Source organism: Aedes aegypti, chromosome 1 (assembly GCF_002204515.2).
Source record: "Aedes aegypti strain LVP_AGWG chromosome 1, AaegL5.0 Primary Assembly, whole genome shotgun sequence".
In the NCBI taxonomy this organism is placed as follows: domain Eukaryota; kingdom Metazoa; phylum Arthropoda; class Insecta; order Diptera; family Culicidae; genus Aedes; species Aedes aegypti.
Window position 1 is genome coordinate 48,156,465 of NC_035107.1, and position 24,804 is coordinate 48,181,268.

At 37.4% G+C, this 24,804-nt stretch overlaps 1 protein-coding gene across 1 annotated transcript in view; it reads left to right on the top strand.

The window, feature by feature from the left end:
* LOC5566766 overlaps window positions 1-24,804 on the top strand; it is a 535,713-nt gene that overhangs the window by 417,538 nt on the left and 93,371 nt on the right. Inside the window, exons 3-4 of the mRNA XM_001651123.2 lie at window positions 22,322-22,646; window positions 23,133-23,656. Coding sequence (XP_001651173.2) covers window positions 22,592-22,646; window positions 23,133-23,656 — 579 coding nt within the window. The 5' untranslated portion in view covers window positions 22,322-22,591. The remainder of the gene's footprint in view (window positions 1-22,321; window positions 22,647-23,132; window positions 23,657-24,804) is intronic.

The window sequence follows — 24,804 nt, forward strand, 5'->3', positions numbered from 1 at the left end:
GTCAAACTAGTTTCAGCTTCAGTGTTTCAATTTAACTGTAAAAAAAGAAATATTTGGCATTTGAAATTAAAAAAATAATTAAAAAATCGTAGTTTACGGGTTCATAATTAAAAACAAGTATTTATCGAGCAACGCACTCATGTTCTGTAACCTGTCGTTTGAGAGAACGTCGCGACCCATTGGAAGCCCACACAATAGAAACCTCAGCCAGCACAGTTGCTGGCTAGTGTTGTGTGCTATTTCAATACCTAAAAAATATTGCGCTCTCGGGCTAGGCATGGGATATAAATAGAAAGCGTTGTGTTTGGATGGGCATCTTATTCTTCCGAAAGAGGTGCACTTTGCAAAAAAGGACCACGTGATTATTGAGCTAAAATCGAATTCAGGTTAACTTCTGCGTCCATGAGTCCTCTCATGGCGTAGGGGTAACGCGCCCTAACTAGAGATCAGGGAGTCGTGAGTTCGATTCTCACTGTATAGGTATCAGAAGGCTCCAGAGGTACGTTCTCCGCCAATTGAAAGATTTGTGCCATCAACGGACGAAAAACTGCCCCGAATAGGACAAAAAATAGTGAGAGCGAAAAATGTGAATAGTGGTGAATATTTGACTAACCACAGCTCTCGTGTAGGGGAAGGGGTGGTAAAATGAACATCTTAAGGATATCATCCTGTTTCTGATAGAAAAGCGAGCAAATTGTGTACTTCTATCGCACAACATCAAAAATAGATAACACCCCTATTTCCCTATAGCAGCGACACGAATTCAGACTGAACTAGTTGAATTTTCACATATTTTTATCGCTAGCAAAAAACGATGCAAATGTTCATTTTACCTGCACTATGTGGGTGAAAGAACGATGGTAGGTCATTTGGCATAAAGTCGTTTGACATAAAGCCGTTTGGCATAATGGTCGTTTGGCATAATGAGCCTGAAACCAAGAATTTCTCAATTTTCGTTTTTAGGTTTCTATTGAATCTTTCTGATGACACTAGGCTTGTTTGGGAGTCAATTGATACAAAATGGCATTTTATTCAACAATCATTCGCTCTTGAATAAATTTAAGCATATTAGGAAAGTTATTGCCAATAGTATCTTGTTATTTATCCAGAAATAACCCTTCCTTCAAATATTAATTCTTCTTTTGAGTTTCGCTATTGGAACATATTTTTGCACTGAAGATTTTTATATATTTAACATAAATTTACCCTTCTTTTAATTATTATATTTTTTTTTCTAAATATGATGTAACCATAATTATGTTGATTTAAAATTTCAATAAATTCCCCCTTCTTTTATGCATAGGCTATTCTTCGGAGCTATATTTCTTAAGTATTTTTGTTTCCAACTGAGAAAAGAGCGGCAATCGATAACATTGATCTGCTCAAATCATCAGTGAAAAAAGAAATCGAATACTGCAGTTACTTTGATGGATTGTGCTCAGCATTTTTGCCAACTTGTGTATCGCGAAAGAATGACACAATACTTCCTTCTTATGACTGTTTATCGTTCTTTCTCGTCACTACTTTACGGGGGAACCAGTCTTTACCGCAATAATTTTTGGAATCCATTCTTCTATTGGTTTAATTGTTAATTTTGCTTTCTTTTAAAAATAGGCAGTTCTTTATATTTATTCATTTTTTTAATTTTATTATTAAGTAAAGCTAATTATTTAACATTTTTTTTATTTTGCTGTTTATCAATTCTTTCCAGATGTGTTGTTAGAATGATAATTATTTTAGAACCTGCCAATATTCAACATATACATTTTTTTTGGGCGAACGCGTGATCTCCTTCCTAGAAAGGCTGGAAAAAAATATTATTTCATTCACAAATTTTCCTTTCTCTCGATAATAGACGGTGTTTTTTATGTAAATTTCCAAAATTTCAATTTATATTGGACCGTTGAACAGTTTTTCCATAAATATTTTCTTTTAAAGATGTGTTGTTCATTTGAGCTATGCTGTGAAAAGATTTTTTTTCGTTGGTGCCTGGAACATTTTAAACGAAAGATAATCTGCTCTTGCATAAATCCTATTTTTGCATTAAGTCACATTGATAGATCTTTGGATTAGAGCTTTTGAAAGTTGGCAAAAAAATTTCATTCTTATATCAAGCTTGATCTGCAGCGAAATATTCTATGAACGTTCCCTTTGATGAATAACTGCGAACTTTTCTTGCCAATTTGCTGTTTTCAAATATGTATATCGCAACAAGCCAAGGATACTCTATTTTCTGAGATGTAGAGACCCGTCACGAGTTTTTTGCTTAGATAATCTCTGAACAAACACCACGCTTGTTTAGAACCTACCAAAATTGTTTGCTATGGGCTTGGTGGTGTTGATCTCGGTAAAAGCTTAAAAATGCCATGGCCATTATGCCAAACGAACATTATGCCTAACAACTTTATGCCAAACGACTTTATGCCAAACGGGGTACAATCAAAATGAACAGCTGTTGGTGGCTAGGTTGGTGGTAAAAAGAACATCATGCAAAAAACGTGAGCAAAACAAATTTTTTTTGAAAATTCTCATTGCATTACCGAAAATATATCTAATAATGATTGCAACCCATTCAAAAATAAATCTAAGGGTATCAGATTTGACGTCATTTCATAACGATATTTACCCACTGAAAAACTTCAAGACTCCTGAGCTAAAAGTTACGTGAGTTCTAATTTTCAAAAGTGATATTCTAAAATCTCAGTTTCCGTTTACATTTTCATTATAATTGACCTCCGTTTGAACCCAAACACTACGATTAATGCTTTAAATCGTCTGTGCGTAATAAAAATTCAAACAAATTTGCTTTTTTTCTCGAGAAAAGGCATTATGTTCATTTTACCACCACTTCCCCTATGCGTCTCTAATGTGAGCTGGTGTTTGCTAACGATTCACATGGTAAAATTTTCATCAGAAAATTTTCCTTTTTCAATATGTCAGCTATTTTTTTCGAGTTATTTTTTTAATGGATAAAATCTTCCAATTATATCTGTTAGAGATTTTTTCTTAAATTTGAATACTTTTCATTTATTTTATTTTTATTGTTATAGTGCAAGCATTCAATCATAAATTTTCTCTTCTTTCCAAAATATACTGTCATTTTAGGTTACTGCTGAACAAAGCTATAGCTATTGCGTTCGTTAGACACTCTCTATCTTTTTAAAAATATTATGTTCTTTATTAAAGATAGAGAGTGTCTAACGAACGTAATAGCTATAGCTTTTTTCAGCAGTAACCTAAAATGACAGTATATTTTGGAAAGAAGAGGAAATTTATGATTGAATGCTTGCACTTATGAATCCAATAATCACTATAACAATATAAATAAAATCGCTTGGATAATCTCTGAACGAACACCACGCTTGTTTAGAACTAGAGATGGGCAAAACGGCTCAATTAAGTGAACGGTTCTGATCCGAATCACTCGTTTTAGTGAACCGAATCTTTTGAATGGTTCAATGACTTACAAAGGAAGAGCAAACTGAACCAAGCGAACGGAAAAAAGAGCGGTTCATTCCCTGTTGCGCGACATGCTTAGTACCTTTCAAAACTTTCACTCTCTCATTATTCGTACATTCTTCCCCATAAATTCGGCCGATCGGAACCAAAAATGTGCTTTCCCAAGAGGGCACTTTCTCTCTCTATCTTTTATCTGCCTTTATGCAAGTGGGAGAGGCAAATTAATTAACTAGCTGTGTATGCTTAGAGTGCGGAGCTGCAGCCCACTGTTTTTTACATGTGTGTTGTGTCGCGCAAAGAAAGACACGTTTCAAGTGTTATAATAAAGCTATGAACAAACACGGACCGATTTTTTTCGATTCGTTCTTTTTCCGGGTCTGAACCGTGATAATCAAATGACCGGCTCTCACCAAAAAAGAGCCATACATCACTCGTTCTTTTAAATTATCCGGATCTTTTGAACGGCTCCGATTCATTTTGCCCATCTCTATTCTTTAAGAGTAATTCTGTTACAATGGTTGTGGATAAATAAAAAGTCTGCTCTTCTGTGCTTAGCTTTCATTGACGCTTATGCTGCTATAATTTAAATATAAAATTTACCCTTCTGTAAAACATAAGCTGTTCTTTTGATATATGTTGTAACAGTAAAATCTATTGGAAGACTGTCCATAAATATCCTACTAAGGTTTTTTTTCCACTGTCTCTCACTGCTAGATACAATTTGCATACTCACTTACATCAGCAGACGTACGCTTCGAAAACAATTTATGACGTTTCAAAATAGTTCAAAGCTGTCGAACAAATTGCATCAAAACTTCTTCATTCTTATTTTTATATGAAAGTAACTTACATTGCTGTAAAAAAAATAACCACCGTTTTGCCAGCAGTGGGGTGTAGCTTCAGATTTATTTTCCAGATGAATGGTCTTTGAAATCGTAAATGCCAACTAGAAGCTGTTGATAACTGGATACAAAATGATAGAATCAGATCAGTTTTGTACAGGTTCAGAACTATTCGACTAGCAATTCGGCATTCCTCTCAACGGAAGAACTTAATCTTAGTCGTTGTCTATCGATTCACTTAGGTACTCCACGTTGAGGAATAAACTAAACTCTTCATCTAGAGGTCATCTGGAGCATTCTTCCGATGGAGTTTCTAGAAATGTTCGGATTGCATTCCTAGATCGCGTGAATTTAGTTCATCGGTAGATAAGTCAATTATGACAGGGATCATGCACAAAGGGGGCAGGAGTTCAACCCAAGCGTGACCGTTCCTTCAAAATTTTTGGAGGGCTCATACAAAACACGAGACAAAGAAGGGGGGGGGGGGTATTCGAAAAAGTTAAAATTTCGCGCGACACAATTTGTGTTTAATCGTTCACACAAAATCAAAACATAGACAACGAAGTTAGTATCGAAGCAGACTGATATACTGTTATGGGAGTAGGTGTGCAAATGTTCTCTGTGCAAACATTTTTTGCACTGTAGTCTAATAAGGTGCAAAATGCTCAATACGTATTCGAGTTTTTCATGCAACATAATTCATCTGTTAAAAGAGGGAGGGACTAAGCTTTACACTAAAATAGAGAACAAAGTCGCAGAAACTGTGCAACTAAGGTTTTCTACCTGTATAATTGAGCATTCTGCTTTAATTATAAACTGAAAACTCAAAATGATGTTACTCTACAGGTACCATTTGTCATTAATCAAGTATGTTTTGGTAAATTGGATATACTTCACTTAGGTGATTACCACCTAGCTGGTTGCAAACGTTCGCAGCTGCAATTATGTGCAAAATGTAATGTGACTATGTAGGCAATTTTCATAGAAAAACGCATGAAGGGATTAGGAGGGGAAGTATGTTTTTTCGGCTTATTGAATGTAGAGTTTTGAGTTTATTGAATTAGTGCTGAATATCAGTGATCTAGTTTCCAAACAAATTCAGCTAATTTTAAATCATATTTTTTCTTAGAAATCAATTCGTACCTAGAGAAAGTGTACCAATTATGACCATAGTTGTTCCCTATTTGGCCATATGTGAAATCTTGATAACTTTCACATTTTAAGGCGAAGTAGGCCGTCATTGAAATTTGTACTGGGCATCGATGATTGTGGCTGATTCGTCTCATGATTGCGAATTGAAGAAAATCACTTGGTTTTGCATTGACATAGCTGAAAAACTATCAGCATACTTTCTATATCTAAGCGCAAGTACTGATACTTTTCTAAATCAATATCACTTTTGTTGACTGAGTTTCATTACTTGGAAATTGCGTGTTGCATAATCAACATGGCAGCCAAAACGAATGACGGGCTACTTAGCCTTAAATCTTTTTGAATGTTTCAACATCAAAATCTTAAATCTAACTACTACAACACACAAACATTTTCAAAATTTGAAGACATTAAAGTAATCACGTATGGCAAAATAGGGAACCACTATGTTCATAACCCCGTATTACGGTAATTATTTTTGGAAGATTACATGCAAAACCGGTTGTTGATTCTTGACCAATTAGGCTAATATCTGATTTTTTATTGAAATTGCGAAGTAATGACGCAATTTCTCATTAATTTGATAATCTTTGTTACCAACAAGTTAATAGGATCCTAAAGCCCTGTCCCAATTTCAGTGCCAAACGCTTAAGTTTAAGGCAAAAACACGTGTTTACTCATTTTTTTAAGTTTTTCGTTTGTTTGAGTACAAACACTTTTTATAAATATATTTTTTTAGATTTTGTCACACCCCTTGACTTAAACTCAAATTTTGGGTGTATTTTGATTCCCGTGTTCCTTCAGAAATGACAGATAAGCACAACCCCAGTGTTAAAACTAAAACCCCTGTGGTGTTTTTGTCGACTAAGAGAACGTCAAACATAATCTCAAGTGTCAAGGTTCATTTATGGATCCAATTATTAAATTAAAGTTAAAATATGATATAGCCATTATTTGAGTTGGAAAAATTGCTAAGGTAGTTGCAGTAACATGCCCTTTCGTGTTATCAAATGAAAACAAGATTTCATTTAACATTTTAGGAACCAATTCTGAATTCATTTTTCATCGGTGACACCCCCTTTGGTAACGCCCATGAGTACGCATCCCGGGAGTCTGAGACTCACTTTGAATAGAATATCAATTGGAATGCTAGCACTTTGAGTCGAGTTGTTTCTCCATTTGCTGAGCTGGCCAAGTTTTGCGTTCTCTTCTTTGAATCCAACTAATTTAATGGCATTTTATCGTCTTACCTTCCGTGTGTAGGCCTAGGATGCCGATAAACCGTAAGGAAGGAGACATCGGACAATCGATTCCATTTCAAAAGTCCCCCGAGGCTTGAGAGCAGACGTTGTCTTCTCGTTAAGAGCTTCTTTCCAGTGTTGCTCATCCCCTCCTAAGTGCGGGGCGAATCATCTCCGAGTGGGGATCTGGCCTTTTTGCCTATTGCCATTCCTTAGAGTTGCTGCTTCGGCTGGAGGGTGAATTCAGGAAGTGACGTGATTATAGTAGGCCGTAGCCACGCGCGACAAGCAACGCTGGCATGGTTGCCAGACGTTTGATTTCGATTGGAACTTAATGAAATTCGACTATATTTTACGATCATTTCCACATTATATACTGCGTGTAATCCACCATATCAGACTTTTCCTCAATATGGATAAATATTTCTTTTCGACACAATAACAAAATTAGTAGAAAAGGTGGGTTATAGGTATTGGAGTGTATTAAGTTTTTGAACACCAGGCTAAGTAGCCCGTCATTCGTTTTGGCAACAATGATGACTTTTCAGCTTGCATTTCAAACTCAGTATTGATAGTTTGTACCATGACCCCACAGTTATGGATCAAATAGTGTGGAGTCCAACCTATAAAATTCAATAAAACAACATGAAAAACGTAAAATGGTAATTTAAAAGCACGAATCAAATCGTTTCAAATTGGAACTTCGGTTAGTAAAATATTTTGAGTATAATATTTACATAGGATTGCATAAAAATTAAAAATTGTATCGGTTTTGAAAACCATATTATGGATCAACGTTCATATTATGGATCAAATTGTGACATATTACGGATCAGTGCGCAAAATCAAGAGATTTTCAACTCAAAGCATATGTATTGCATGTTTTGATGAAAGTTAACAATGCGTCATATATTACTGCAAAATAGCAGTGTTCGAGCTGGAAACAAGGGTAAAATGCCTTTTGTTTGTGATGCTGCATTGTAATAACTGAGACATGAACTGTTTTCGCTCCACATCAAGTTTTTCACCCATTTTTGTCGGCTAAAAAAGGAAATTTACAAACCTTGATGTTTTATTAGTTTTATCCTTAGTGCTATTGTCTGAAAATGTCAAATCCAATGACTAAAATGGCAGAAATCTAGATTCTTTGGAAGTGATCCATAACCGTGGTAAACAATCATTTCCTGATCCATATTATGGATCACTAGTTAGAAGTGCTAATATTCGATGTTTAGAATCAATAATCAAGAAGAAAGTTTTCCACAGATGAATTCATACTCAATCGAAACGAATGAGTATGTTTTATACTATAACATTTGAATTTTACTACCTGTGCACAGCTGTGGGAGCTTATGAATGCTGACGGCACTTCTTACAGAAAACGAACATATAATGATAGCTGTGTGGTACCAACTAAACATTTGTCAAATACACCGCTATTTAGCGGTTGAACGTTGTGCTTAACACTACAAATGGTAGAAGACAAATAGTATAACATGGGAAAAATATGTTTTACGTCAAATTTTATGTTTTGAGCGAGTTATCTGATGTTGAACGCCAAAGTGATCCGTCACTGTGGGTGATCCGTAACTGTGTGGGCATGGTATTGACTTAAAACAGCATCACTGTACGCGCTAACATGCATACAGGGTGTCCGCAAATTATCCGTACAAACTTTGAAGACATGGCTCTATACAATCAAGCATAATAAATTCAATATTCTCGCATGGTTTTAAACATTGGCTTATTGTATTGTTAAGAAGAAAGTTTGATACATTTCCGATTTCAAATATTTGCAAAACCAAACCAAATGTATTGAGGTGTCTTTAAAGGAGTTGTATTTAGAGCTTTACGACGGAAGAGAAATGTCCATAGAACTCACTGGATTTGAACCGTATAATTTTCTATTTCCAGTCTAACTTGAAGCCACTAAACTACAGGTAACTTAAAATAATAATAGGATATTTGGATTCATCTCTTTTAGATTTTAGGGATAACGCATCTCCAGTGTAACTGGCGGCCCCCAGGAAAAACGTCTCCGAAAAATTTAAATTTGCCTATCTCAGTAACAAACAATAATTTCAGAATTATTTGAAGTTGTATTTTGCGTTGACATATAGATGTATTATAAAAGGTACATGTACATTTATTTTTCATTGTCTTCAATGCGAGATCATCTTTCCAATATTTTGCTGTTCGGATAATTTGCGAACACCCTGTAAAGTATGCTGATACTTTTTTAGCTGTGTCAGTGCAAAACCAACTGATTTTCTTTGATTAGAAATCGTGAGATGAATTAGCAACAATCATCAACGACGCGTACAAATTTCAATGACGGCCTACTTCGCCTTAAAATCTAGCAAATTTGGCATCACTGCCTACGTTGGCTGCTTTCTGAATGGTAGGAAGCTGGCAGCTCTCGCGCGAATCACAATGGGGAATAGATAGATAAAAGAAGCCATCCTAGATCGGGCTTGAATGGATGCTGGTGAAGATGTTGTTCTTTGCGTTGTGAAACAAGTGGAGCTATTAATTCGCCCATCAGACACAAGAGGAATGAATTTTCACTGAAGGAGGAGTTAAAGGGACGAAACCAGTTCAGTCAAAAGCTGACTTCGTTGGACGAGGGAGGGAGGGCGATGGTGTAAATATTTATTGAAAGCAGAAGCGGCCTTTGTTGTCAATTTTCAGCCGAAGCTCAAGAGACCGCTCGGCGGAAGCTTGAATCGTGATAACGAGGCTAGAATGGGGACTTTTGCGTGAAATTGTTTTTGTTTACGCCAAAGCTCATTAGGGATCGTTTTTGTAAAGCTGGAAATGGCGATTCTTGAGGCAGAATTGACATCGAATATAAAGCTTTTATGCTAGAATGGGGTTTTATCTTGGATCTTGGGAGGTTCATTAGTGCTTCCATGAAACTTGGATGATTTGAAATGCGTTGGCTTAATTGCTGAGAATCATAGCTTATTTTTTCTAAACTAACGTAATTTAAAACATAACATCAATTTCTTATATATAGGGTAGACAACACTATTATCCTAATTTGGCAAAACTATTATTGAGCTATTATGAAGAAGACATAAAATGTGTTTTTTTTTTAAGAAACTTTTAACCTAAGACACCAAACATAGATCATGGCAATAGAAGATTGCATCAAATTTTGTATAAAATATATTCATAATTTTATCCGACATTTGTTCCTATATTCCACGTTGGATATCCTTTGGCCATTTGGATTCCGTTGGCAACAGGGTTAAAAATAGAATAAAATTGATTTTGCTTTTCAAATCCTGTTTTAAAATCGTAATATTCGGAGAAACGTTTTATTCAGGGAAGTGGCATTCGCAGAGCTTAGTTTCGAGTAAATGACATTTGGGAAAACGTAACATAACCAGGCATTGCACAATACACTCTCATTTGAGTATGAAGCACGATCAAAGCAAGCAAAGAAAAACATCCCATCTGTTGCGGTCCACGATCGTCATTGTATCGCAAGGTGTAACAAGTCTGACAAATGGAAGCAGCGAGCGAGAGCCCCAAAGAGAGAGCGATGATAAAATCCATTTTTATCGCTTGTTTACCGTTGGGGGTAGGTGTTTTTCTTTACTGGTACGATAAACAATCCACGAACTTCCAATAGCAATGGTGTCCCCCAGGCTTGGAGCATGTTTAGAGGGGTTTTATCATGCACTACTATCTGATCAAAGTTGTAGCAGTACACGATAAACAGTCTCTTATAATGTGCAGCATGTTATGATAGTTACAGCGAGCGATACGTGAGAGATTCTCTCAATTTTCCCAGGATTCAATCCCTGAACATAACTCTATTCAAAGTTTGTTGATCGTTTACCAATAACCACGCGTATCCATCTACCGAACGATTAAAGCTAGCCAACATCGAAATCCGCACACCCATCATCACAAAACGCTGTCGTACGCAGATTGTGTCGCATCCCAGCCCGCCGCCGTCGTCGTCGCTCTGGGGAGAACCATGCGGTTAACAACCTATCAATCCTCACGTACAATTTCTTCTTCGCCCGCGGGTTGATTTGTTTGTTTATTGTTGACGTTTCCCGGTAATTCGACAGTTGTTATTTTTGTCATCGTCACCAACAGCAGTTCCATTTTCGGAGAGGGGGTGATCGGATCACCTATCACACTCCCACCCAGCGACCTTCAAACATTCATCTCAATCGAAACGACAACGACGACGACGAATGCTGGTGATTTTGGTGTGCAGCAGTCAATCGGCAGGCAGGTCGTCGATCTAGTCAGGGTGTGCCGCTGAGTCAGAGCTTTTTCTCCATTTTTCGGTGGAAGGCTTCGTTGTCGCCCGGTGAGCAATACACTGAAATCTTCAATTACATAACTTCTATTTATGGAAATTCTATTTAAGTAATTCCAAATAGTGAAGTTATCAAGGGCGAAAAGTCACTATAATAATGCATCGAAAATAAATTACCAAACCTAATGCGTCTCTTTGTACCAAATTTTCCACCAATTCTTTTAACATATCGTATTTGCTTCTCGAAATTGCTCAAAATGAGATACAAATTTCAATAGCAAAACAACATAAAAATTGCTCTCATGAGAGCTCTGTCATTGCAACATGGTGAAGTGAGCTCATGAAATGTAGCATCGCCTAGTGACAGTGAAAAAACTCGTTTCGTCATTGTTTTTCATTTGATTAATAAGTATACTGTTCTTTCGAGTCATACAATTTCACTAAATAATGTCTTATAGCTGAAGTTTTGTTCATCAGATATTCTTCCTATATTAAAATATAGAAAACTCAAGTTTTCCCTTCTTTCATATTATGATGTTTTTTTGAGTCATAGTGTTACAATAATTATTGGCATTGTAGCTGTAAATATTTCCATCAGCAATTTTCCTTCTAACTAGCTTTTGATTGATTATGTGGATTCTTTATTGGGATCCCGAAAAGATCTAAGGCAGATCTGTCCAAATTTACTGGCCCTTATTCGACAAGAAGTTGATAAGTGTTCAAAACTTTTCTGACACCAGCAAATTTGACCTCAAATAAAAACTTGGTATTACCAATCATGTTGATTGTTTGATTAAAGTTTTTGTGTATTTGTCAATGAGCTCGAAATATTATCCTATCAAAAACATTCCAAATGGTATTTAAGCCTACCGTCTATTATGCCTAACTTCTTAATGACTAAATGAGTATACTCGTCGCAAGCTGGTCATGTTACTTAACTGCCCTGTGCAAAATTCATACCAATTTGATCCATCTTTGAGACCCTGCTCGAAATCACTTAAATAGTTGAAAGGTTCATTGTTTTGCTTTCAATGTTTCAAATGTATATGTATAAGGAATCATTTACTAGTGGTTAGAACTCACGTCTCTCACGCCGAGGACCTGGGATCAAGTCCCATCCCCGAAATAGTCACTTATGACCTAAAAGGTGATAGTGACGACGGAAGTAAAACCGTTGGTCCCGAGATGAACTGAATTAGGGATTTAAACCTCAGTAATAAAGATAGAAAATAAATTGTACAATTTGAAATACATGTTTTTTTCTCCAGTTCCGTTCTCTAGTAAACATGAATCTATGGAGTAGTTGAAAGGAGTATGTTGAAAATAACACTTTCTTAAATTTTTGTAATTGAGCTAACATACAAATGGTGGTAAATGACTGGACAATGCGTACTATTGGTACTTCGCGTACCTGCAGGTATAAAATAGACCCCATTTGTGGTCCTTAGCCTCTTGTCCAGTAACTCCTATCCCTACCTCCCCGTGGTGCCGCCTGGGGTACGAGTAACCGTAGGGAAGATCGGCTAACCAACCCTGGTGGGACCTTGATCGTATGCTGACAGGGAAGGGGAGCTCCTCTCTTCTGAGGGTATAGCTTATCAGAGCGTCTGTTCTCCATGTCAGGGGCGGCTCAAAACAGCGTCTGTTCTCCATGTTAGGAGCGGCTGATCATTGTCCTAGTGCCAGCGTGGGACTCCAAACAGTGCTGTGCACGATGATCCTCCGGCGAGACGGGGGGTTGGTGCAGGCCTTTCAAGCCAGCCGTAAAAACCATCAGTACAGGAAGTATACAATGTAAATTCGTACCGGAACAAACGGCATAGACCCAGGCATCGGAAACGGACTAACGATTGGAAACTCGGATCATGGAACTGTAAGTCTCTCAATTTCTTGGGAAGTACCCGCATTCTTTCCGAATTATTGAGGGTCCGCAAGTTCGACATCGTAGCGCTGCAGGAGGTTTGCTGAAAAGGGTCGACGGATCATACGTATAGGGATGGTTATACCATCTACCAGAGCTGCGGCAACAGACATGAGCTGGGCACAGCTTTTATAGTGATGGGCGAAATGCAGAGGCGCGTGATTGGGTGGTGGCCAATCGACAACAGAATGTGCAAGTTGAGGATCAAAGGCCGTTTCTTCAATATCAGCATAATCAACGTGCACAGCCCTCACCTAGCAAGTGACCACGGCATAAAAATTAACAAGGCAGGCTCTTTACTGATGTAAATATCAAGTTTCACTGTAAACATGTGACGTCACTTCTATCGTACCATATACCTTCCGGACCACTAGATCATTTTTTTCGTAAATTTGTTTGAGGTGGATAGGAATGACGTCGTCAAGTAGCTGTCAGTTTTGGGAGTATATCACCTTCTTAATTTTAGTACACCGTTACAAGTGACGATGACGTTAAGGACGCTTTCTACGCGCAGCTGAAACGTGAATGCGACGGCTGCCCAAGCCATGATGTCAAAATCGTTATCGGAGATCTCAACGCTCAGGTTGGCCAGGAGGAGGAATTTGGACCGATTATAGGGAAGTTCAGCACTCACCAGCTTACGAACGGAAACTGCCTCAGATTGATTGATTTTGCCGCCTCCAAAAACATGGCCTACTTCCAGCACAGCCTCCCGTATCGGTACACCTGGAGATCACCCCAACAGACTGAATCGCAAATCGACCACGTTTTGATTGATGGAAGACACTTCTCAGACATTATCGAACCTATCGCGGCGCAAACATCGATTCGAACCACTACCTAGTGACGGTTAAAGTGCGCCAACGACTCTCCGTTGTGAACAACATTCGGTACCGACGCCCGCCACGGTACAACCTGGAACGACTCAAGCTACCCGAAGTCGCAACTGATTACGCGCAAAGCCTAGAAGCTGCGTTGCCGGAAAAGGGAGAGCTCACCGAAGCCCCTCTTGAGGACTGCTGTAGTAGTTCCAAAGCAGCCATTAACAACGCAGCGGAAGGTGCCGTTAGGTTCGTGGAAGGAAATCGACGGAACGGTTGGACGAGGAGTGTCGGACGGTTTTGGACGAGAAAAATGCAGCGCGGGCGATGATGCTGCAGCAAAGCACCCGTCAAAACGTGGAACGATACAAACAGAAGCGAAGACAGCAAACCCATCTATTCCGGGATAAAAAGCGCCGCCTGGAAGAGTTGGAGTGCGAAGAGATGGAGCAGCTGTATCGTTCTCAAGACACGCGTAAGTTCTACAAGGAACTCAATGCATCCCGCAAAGGCTTTGTGCCGCGAGCCGAAATGAAGCGACCTTTATAATCTGTATATAATTTGACAGAATATATTTTAATGAACCACTATGAGTGTAAATGTTGTTTTTTAACCTTGAAGAGGGTGTACCAGTGGAAAATAATATGTAGAAGAGCAGCTCTGTTAATTTTCACACATATATCGAGATGTTCGGTTACCAAACCGCATGGTTATTAAATGAATTAACTCATTACGCCTGGTAAATATGGAGAAATTATGGGTGAAATTCTGAAACAAACAGTTCTGAGGCAAACAGTTTCAACACTTGCTCTGCGCGCGTGTGTAATATACATGAGTTGAATGGATATGGGTTATGAAAAGAGCCTGCGTGACCTGTGGGAATTTGAATTCGAAACTTGTAGCCATCTTAGTGATTAGGTCACCAAGGCTCGGTAGCTTAGTTGGTTGAGCAGTCGTCTAGCATACAAGAGTCCTTGGTTTGAATGCCAACCGAGCAAGTGGTTTTTTTTTTATAATTTCACCCATAATTTATCCATTTTTACCACGCGTAATGAGATAATTAATTTGATAGCTCTGTCAACTTTTCAGCATTTATGGTGAAAATTTGAAGGTGGCCTTAAAAAGATATCGTTTTGCATTGAAATTACTATGGAGAAACTCAGATAAATGTTCTAAACAAGAAAATACTCCAATATAAATACTAACCTGTTATCTATAAGAAAAAAGTCATTATTCGAACCAAACTAACGAAAATTGCTGAATAATGCGATTCATTCCGATGGATACGAAATAAATATCCATCTTTTTTTATGAAATTATAATATGGAAATCTTCTGCAAAAAGCCACAAAAAAATGCTTCAAATTGAATGTGTTTATTTAGCAACTTTTTTCATTCAAGTCTGACTAATATACACACTAAAATTATTTTACCGTAATCTCAACAGTTGAAAAGTTAGGTGAATTGGAGACGAACCAGCCTTCGGCTAAAAGTCTCGATAATAAAGATAATAATAATAAAAAGTTCGGTGAAATATATTAACGGAGTACGATGAATTTTTACAGTCATCGGTAAAATTTTACCGGAATCCGGTAAATTTCGACGGAATTACGCTGTTTTATTTTAACGAACTGTTCAGTAGGCCATCCCGTATTTTTCGAAAACGTGAAATGTTATAAGTTCGTCATTGTAAAGTGCTCGTTTTGGTAAGAAAAAAATCAGGTAAAAATTTGTACTCCGTACGTGGACGCGAAGTGGTCCCCCAACGGCCCCGAAGCTATTAGGCGTAGATGACCCCGTGCGCAAAATCGAGCTCGCTGCTCTAGTGCACGCAGCATGAGTGAGTACGAAACGTATCCCTAAACCATAACGCAAAGGGAGCTTTCAGTGTACCGTGCTCCGAGACCGACAGAAGTAAATTCGGGGCGGAGAGGCGTGACACGTTAGATTTTTGCCAATTGATGATATTGTGTGTTCGGTTCCCATTTTTCGGGGCAAACAGCGCGTCAGCAGGTTTCGTCCTGTGACCTTACGACCCCCACAGGCGCCCAGCGGTTGGAGATTTGGGGGGTGGGGGGTGGTGGGTGGTTCCTCCGTTCAAAGTCTGGTGCTAAAAAAATGGGGGAGGGTGGAGGCGTACGACTAGGATAGGATGATGTATTGCTTGTGGCATTGGCAGTGTGGAAAGGAACTTCGCACGGCAAACGATGATAATTCTTCGTCACCTTCCTGTGGCGAGCCGGGGCAGGTCACAGCTCTCTGGGTGCCTTCCATTCAAGGTACAGTCAACTTTACATAAATCGATTCCTTTATGAGTAACAGTCACTTGAGAGACCTTTCAAGACGACCATGAACAAACGATCAGTTTTGTCGTTTTAAGTTAAAAATGTGTGCCTCTGCCCTTCAAGATACTTGAGAAGTAGTTCGTATCTTCCAAATTCGGAAATACTGAACACGATTGGCGACACCCTTTGCTTCTTCACTTGAATCGAAGAGCCTGAGCTAGAGGCTACTTAGATTTGCTGCTTGGAAAATTTGTCTGTCGCTCCATAATCCAATCGAGTTATGGAGAGTTGACTATAATACCTTAGTACCCAGGACCAACGCTCCAAGCGGCATGGTGTTCTCATTACATAATAAAATATGATAAATTATTTCAGGACGAAGTGCGGATCGGAGTGCAAAGCGTTACGGGGGAAAATCATGATGTTGCATCTGTTGTGACATCCTCTGGCAACACAGAGATATAAGTATGGTGTGGGGGGATGAAAACAAATTCAATAAAGCCATGTTCATGTTGGGTACCTACACACTGAGAGGAACAGACGACGACAGGTAATGGAAAAGGTATCCGAGCATGTTAAAGGTCTTGGCCTGAAATGTTGTTCCTTTCGTAGTCAGTCAGTCAGTCAGTCAATCGAGTGTTCCTAAATAGCACTCCGGATCTGGAATTTGGGATGAAGGATGACTCTTCTTGGTGGATATCATCGGATGACTTTTGGATTGGAAGGGGGATGTGTCACAGATGAACGCTACGAGTCATCCTCCATGGAGGTAGTGTTTTTCCTTTCGAAATTGCCCTGAGGATGAGGAATGGAATGAAATGACTCTTGGGACTCTTTCACCAAGATAAAACGTGTATTTGACAAGATCGATTTGCTCAGCTGCTTTTAGAGTATCTCATAGGACATGAATAAATAATAAATGAAAAGTAGCAAACACTTAAGTCTTTAATAGTTAAATTTATGAAATATATCGTTATGTCAAATTAAATTGAAATGTAAAATTCTGTAAGTTTCTCTTGGAATAGTCTTGAATAGCCTACAAGCAAAACAAGTTTTTCTTTTCATTTGGTCTCCCAGTGAATCTTTAAGAAACTCCTTCAAGGGAGACCTAAACAGCTCCTGTTGACATATTCCAAGATATTATTAAAGAATTCCATGCAATTACTGGAAAATTTGCTATAAGATCTATTCTTTTATAAGTTTCACCTTCGAAGTTTTGGATGGTCTACACCCACAATATATTTTTGGAAAATTTGGTCACCAAGAGAGACCTAAGAAGTACCTGTTAGAGTTTTCCATGGATTTTTTCCAAGAATTCCTACAGCAACATCTTCAGGGATTATTGGAAAAATTTTCCTAGGGGTGCTTTTATAAGATACTCCGCCATAAATTTCACCAAACATAACCCAAGAAATTTTTAAGGATATTTTTACAAAAAATCATTAATAGACTCCTCAAGAAGATCATCGATAAGTTCTTGGAGAACATTTTTATAGGATTCCCCCCAGGATTCCTCCAGAAACTCTTTTTAAAATCTCTCAAGGTCTTTTTTTCTGAAGTTGCTATAATAATTATTTTTTTGGATTCTTCCAGGAAACGCACCAAATGTACTTTTAGTAGTCTAGTAAAAGTTCTTCAAGATATTTTAAGTACAGGTCGGACTCGATTAACCGGACTATCGTTTTTTTTTCACTCCGGCTAACCGAATTATCCGGATAATCGAATCACCAAAAGAAAAATTAAAATCCGCGATAAAACAACTAAAGTATAATATTTTTTCGTTGTTTTATTTATACGATGCAGTGACATTTGGGGTTTTGAGAAGAAGATAATTTTTTTAACCAGCATGCACAGAAAACCTCCTTTTCAAACACCCCTTTTACAACCTACGTAACTGCTAAACCATTCATATTGCAATACGAGATTATCTTAAATTAAAGAAAAAAGAAAAAAAACTGGAAAACAAGGATTTCAAAAAAACATACTCCGGATAATTGAGTCTAAAATTCCGGATAATCGAGTGCGGCTTGTATTTTGATTTCATGTCAGGTTTCTAAAATAAAAACTTCTGTAGTTCCCTTTAAAAGAAGTAACTTTGGACAAACTAATGGAAGAATTTCTTGAATGAAATCATGGAAAACTACATGGAAGAACTTTTCAAAAAAAAACTCCAAAAAAGTCTTAGAAAGATCCCCGAAAAAAATTGAAGAGGAGTTTCCGGATGTTTTTTTTTTGGGAAAATCCATGGAGTACTTGCAGAAAGATTCCATAAAGATTTTTCTGAAGGAACCTTCAGAGAGATTTCTTGTGATGTTACTGGAAAAACTTCTAAAGTCATCCCTGAAGGTGTATTTGAAGCTGTTCTAGAAGAGATTTCACGAAGAATTCTTTAAGCATACTCTCGTAAACGAAATTTATAAGGTTTTCCTGAACAAAAATCTTAAACAATAACGACAGAAATATTCAAAATACAGTATTCCAAAACAAATCCAAAATCCAAAATCCAAAATCCAAAATCCAAAATCCAAAATCCAAAATCCAAAATCCAAAATCCAAAATCCAAAATCCAAAATCCAAAATCCAAAATCCAAAATCCAAAATCCAAAATCCAAAATCCAAAATCCAAAATCCAAAATCCAAAATCCAAATCCAAAATCCAAAATCCAAAATCCAAAATCCAAAATCCAAAATCCAAATCCAAAATCCAAAATCCAAAATCCAAAATCCAAAATCCAAAATCCAAAATCCAAAATCCAAAATCCAAAATCCAAAATCCAAATCCAAAATCCAAAATCCAAAATCCAAATCCAAAATCCAAAATCCAAAATCCAAATCCAAAATCCAAAATCCAAAATCCAAAATCCAAAATCCAAAATCCAAAATCCAAAATCCAAAATCCAAAATCCAAAATCCAAAATCCAAAATCCAAAATCCAAAATCCAAAATCCAAAATCCAAAATCCAAAATCCAAAATCCAAAATCGAAAATCGAAAATCGAAAATCGAAATCGAAAATCGAAAATCGAAAATCGAAAATCGAAAATCGAAAATCGAAAATCGAAAATCGAAATCGAAAATCGAAAATCGAAAATCGAAAATCGAAAATCGAAAATCGAAAATCGAAAATCGAAAATCGAAATCGAAAATCGAAAATCGAAAATCGAAATCGAAAATCGAAAATCGAAAATCGAAAATCGAAAATCGAAAATCGAAAATCGAAATCGAAAATCGAAAAGAAAATCGAAAATCGAAAATCGAAAATCGAAAATCGAAAATCGAAAATCGAAAATCGAAAATCGAAAATCGAAAATCGAAAATCGAAAATCGAAAATCGAAAATCGAAAATCGAAAATCGAAAATCGAAAATCGAAATCGAAAATCGAAAATCGAAAATCGAAAATCGAAATCGAAAATCGAAAATCGAAAATCGAAAATCGAAAATCGAAAATCGAAAATCGAAAATCGAAAATCGAAAATCGAAAATCGAAAATCGAAAATCGAAAATCGAAAATCGAAAATCGAAAATCGAAAATCGAAAATCGAAAATCGAAAATCGAAAATCGAAAATCGAAATCGAAAATCGAAAATCGAAAATCGAAAATCGAAAATCGAAAATCGAAAATCGAAAATCGAAAATCGAAAATCGAAAATCGAAAATCGAAAATCGAAAATCGAAAATCGAAAATCGAAAATCGAAAATCGAAATCGAAATCGAAAATCGAAAATCGAAAATCGAAAATCGAAAATCGAAAATCGAAAATCGAAAATCGAAAATCGAAAATCGAAAATCGAAAATCGAAAATCGAAAATCGAAAATCGAAAATCGAAAATCGAAAATCGAAAATCGAAAATCGAAAATCGAAAATCGAAAATCGAAAATCGAAAATCGAAAATCGAAAATCGAAAATCGAAAATCGAAAATCGAAAATCGAAAATCGAAAATCGAAATCGAAAATCGAAAATCGAAAATCGAAAATCGAAAATCGAAAATCGAAAATCGAAAATCGAAAATCGAAAATCGAAATCGAAAATCGAAAATCGAAAATCGAAAATCGAAAATCGAAAATCGAAATTTCGAAAATCGAAAATCGAAAAAAAAATTGACTTAAAATGGTTTATAATGGGGTTAATTGGATTAATATAGATCAATATGACTTCAAGAAGCTTAAAATGACCTTAAATGACTTACTTAATGAAATTACTTAAAATAACAAAAAACTGCCTAATGTCACAAAGTCCAAACTCCAAAATGGCTATCAATTGCTTAAAATGGCTTTATATGGCTTCAAATGGCTTAAGATGCCTTAAAATGGTTTAAAACGGCTAAAAATGGCCTAAAATGGCTTATTATAGTTTAAGCTAATTATACTGTTTCACTGTTGACTGAATGGGTCCAGAAATTTCCTACAGAAAGCCCCCTTTGAAATGACATTTCTTCTCATCTGCGTATTGCAATCAGAAAAAAGTGATTTTCTGGACCATTTCTGCAGCTCAAAATAGCTTTAAGTAGCTTAAAATGGTTTGAAATGACTTGAAATTGCTTTAAAAAGCTTAAAACTGCTTAAAATAAATTAAACTGGATCAAAAATGCTAAAAACGATTGAAAATGGCGTCAACTGGCTTTACAGTAATGACCCAATTTTGTCAGCCACCGATTTTGTCTACCCCCAATTTTAGCATCCCTTTTCCCGCTTTTGTCAGCCTAAAATTTAAATTTAGTATAATTAAACTAAACACATGGCTATATTGGGTGCATTAAGTCAATTATGAACTTGGCCACGTCTATACAATTATCTAAAGATCGAATTTTTGAAATTTGAAATTCTTAATAATTATCCGAGAAACTTATCAATGTTACCTTGGATTACGGTACATAGAAAATGAAAGTAAAAAAATAATGTTCATATTGACAAAATCGTAAAACTAAGTCCTTAAGTTAAAATAAAACTTGAAACCAGTCGAAAAATTTTATCCCAATTTTAGCTCATTCCTGATTTTGTCAACCCTAAATGCAGCATGGGGCTGACAAAATCGGGACATTACTGTATATAGATTAAAATGGTTTGAAATGCCTTAAAAATAATTTGACGTGGACTAAAAATGGCTTGAATCGGGTTCAAATAGCTCAAAATGGCTTAAAGTGGGCTAAAGTGAATGGCTTTAAACGGCTAGAAATGGTTCAAAATAGCTTAAAATGGCTGAAAACAGTTTAAAATAGCTTAAAATTGCCTAAAATGGTTGAAAATGGCTCAAAATAACTGAACGCCGCTTATACTTTAAGAAAAAAAAAAAATTAATTCTTGATCGGACTTTTTCGTGCATCTAAAAAGTTCGAGGAAATTCTTCAAAGCAGTGAACTTGATTTATTTAATAACTACAAGATTATGTTCACAATCACCATCATTTCAAGTCAAGTATTGAATGGTGTTATGTAAATCATCCGAATCCATTTGTTCCTCCAACACAAATTCTGAACAACGTACAAATTGAATAAACATATCAGTATCAATTCCCATCTTGGCACTCTCCTTAAAGCGCAAGCACACTTCGGTCTTCTGCTTCCTCTAATCCTGATTTCACACCATTGCGACCTTTTGTTCAGCAGCCATCCGAGGAATTAGCACGTCCTTTCCACGTTCCTCAATCAACGCCGCCATTACAAAGATTGCTGATAGAGCGAGTGAAATTGATTTATCGGACTAATTTCGCACCCTACGCATCTCCCGGGGGCATCCGACAGGCCTATTGTGACAGAATTAGGAGTATGCGATATGCTGAAGCTGTCCAAGTTGATGTCAAATTTCCTAATAAAATTATTATTGGATTACTTTTCTCTAAAAGATCCAAACATTTTCTTATATTTTGAGTTGGATCGCTTGTTTTTTGAATGGTGAAAAGGACAACATCTAATAACATACATATATCAGTTATAACTGAAACTTATTCGAAACCTAGATCCAAACTCTTAAGAGACCCATACTTTTTTGTTTAATGGAATGATCGACTGGATGGAGCATGTGGTGGAGTTGCTATCATCATTCATAGGCGTATAAAGCATCAACTTTTTTGCTAAAACATCTTGCCGAAATGTTTTCTTTTCTACGAAAAAATTTTATTCAGTTTTAATGACGGAGTTCTTCGAAATATCGCATACCCTTAGTGTCACTTGTAGTAGGCCCCTTCCCTCCCGGTCTACATCCGATGCGTGAGGAGCGTCCCTTTCCAAACCAAAAAAGAAAAACCCTCTGACGAAAACGAAATTACCAACAAGACCCACTCAAATGGTCATTTTCTGTTTTTCTCATCTCTTTTTGCAGGTTCTCGCTTACTACGAGCAGGACATTGAATTCAGGACAAATTTCAATCTAATCAGGCCACAGCAGGCCGGGAATGCGGTGGTGCTTTCTTGGAGGTGGAAAACGAGCTCGGAAGAAATTCGTTCTTCAAATTCAATAGAGGCAAAGGTAAGGTGAGGTGGTTGGATTCAAAAGAGGAACGAGGCAGGAAGGAATTAGACACGCTCAACCGCCACGTGGGTGTCGGAGGGAGGGAGGAAGTGAGTGGCGGAAGGCGTCAACGGGAGAGACATGAGTCTCCGAGGATTTATAGCAGTGCTTCTGGTCGGAATCAACATTATTGCAGGTAAAGGCAAAAGCAACTTTTTCTATTTACAGTCACCCCGCAGCTATGGATAGCGAAGAGATATGGATCAGTGTTAGATTGAACACAACGTTTCTCATCTAATAGATTTGCAATTACGCAAAAAATAAATTCTTACGTATACTATTCATACCGAGAAATTTGCAATTAGTTCCTCCGGAAATTCCTTCAAAAAATCTTATTGGACTTCCTTTGGAAAGTTTCAATTAGAATTACTCCAAGAGCTCCTCTAGGAGTTCCCCCGGAAGCTCCCCTAGGAGTTCCCCTGGAAGCTCCACTAGAAGTTCCTCCGGAAGCTTCTCCAAGAGTTCCTCCGTAAATTCTTCTAGGAGTTCCTTGGTATTTTGTTCAGAAAAATGACCCTTACCTGATCCATAACTGTGGGCCGACTGTAGCTCGTCTCCAGAAGGAAAATAGCGGATAATTCAATTAGGTCATGTGTCCGTTCAACGTTTTCTCGCGTTGCAGCCGGAACGTCGTTACTGTTGGGATTGCTGGTGACAGGTGCTCGGCCGGCACTTGGGACGAGTGAAGGTCTGGCCAATCAGCTTCTGGACCAACGGCAACAACCGTCGCCCGCACAGCCATCGCCACAACCACAGCAGGCGGCGCCGATAGTGGCAGAACTTCCACAACTAGGCTTGCTGCGATCACTGCCGGTGGTAACGGAGCCCACCCCGAATGCCGCCGCCAACATCATTAACCTGGACCGGGATGGCGGAGTTAGCTTTATTCCGCGGAAGGACTTCCGCCTGCAGAGGGCCGTCCCGGCGGAGTATGCCGGGGCTTCGGCCATGCCACACTGCGAGTCGTTCACCATGGGCAACCCGGACCAGAAGATGCTGTACAGTCCGGGCGCGCCGGGGAACTATCCGAACAACAGCGACTGCGTCGTAGTGCTGGAGGCTCCGGTCGGGTCGCTGGTGCGGCTGGACTTTCGCGATCATTTCCATATCGAGCCGTCGGAGGAGTGTAAATATGACTTTTTAGAGGTAGGTGTATGAGGTCTATCAGACCGAATCATATTCTTTTCATATGCTTTCATATAATATCGAAGCGATTGCTAAGAATGGCACCTGCTGTAAAACGTTAATGGTGGTAAGCTCCATCGAGGATAATACTCTAATGCTGAATGCAATCAAAATTCCGCGTACTTAGCGGTAAATCGATTATTTGAAATCTTTCACAAACATGTGTAAACGGCGAAGGGAACCTTTCAAATTGGGGCAGTTTGACAGTCTGACAATCCAAGAATGCGTTTGTCTCTGTAACAACTGTCATCGAAGTATAAAAACAATTGCTTTCTGATTTCAACAACGCGAACCAGGGAAAAGTTTCTTAAAAATATCTAGCCTAGAATCTTGCAATATTGTCTGGCGAGGCACGAAAAACGATTACAGGGATCATGAAAGTTGATTTGTTCATAGTGACAATTATAAAATGCATAAAAAAATTCACGTTAGTCACCTAATGAAAAAAAAATATATATCATAATTTCGGGTGAAATTGATCATTTTTAACGGTTTTTCTTGTCTGTTTTCTATAATAATGACAATACCAAACAATTGAATGCAGGAAAACAAGTACCAAGGCGAGCCTCATTGGCTCATGTACCGAAATTTTCTAACAAATGTCACTTTAGTGCAGAGAAATATCTCTAAAATAAAAAAATCTGGGGAATTCATTTCGGGGTGAAATTGATCACTTGTCAATGCGATTATTGTTAGTATTCAAGATAACTCTACATAATAAATTTGAGCTCCCTGAATCCGAATATGCTTGCAAAAATCCTAACAGTACAATATTTATAGAAATAATGTATAGTTAAACTTCATGAATTACACGAAATACGCCTAAATGTATGCAATTTCCTAAGGAATTTCGCAATATCAAACAGAAATTTTATTGTTTCAACCAAATGAGCAAATTGATACGAATTCTGATGATGAAATCTGGGTTGGGGATATATCTCAAGCATCCTCACAAACTTTCAGGTTTATATCATGTTCAAATCCTTATTTAGAACTAGAAGTTTATGGATGTTTGTCAATAATGCACTGTACATGATTTTTAGTTTTTCATTATTTTTCATAGAAATAAGCCTTATTTAACGTAAAAAACTTCACAACACACAATTCGA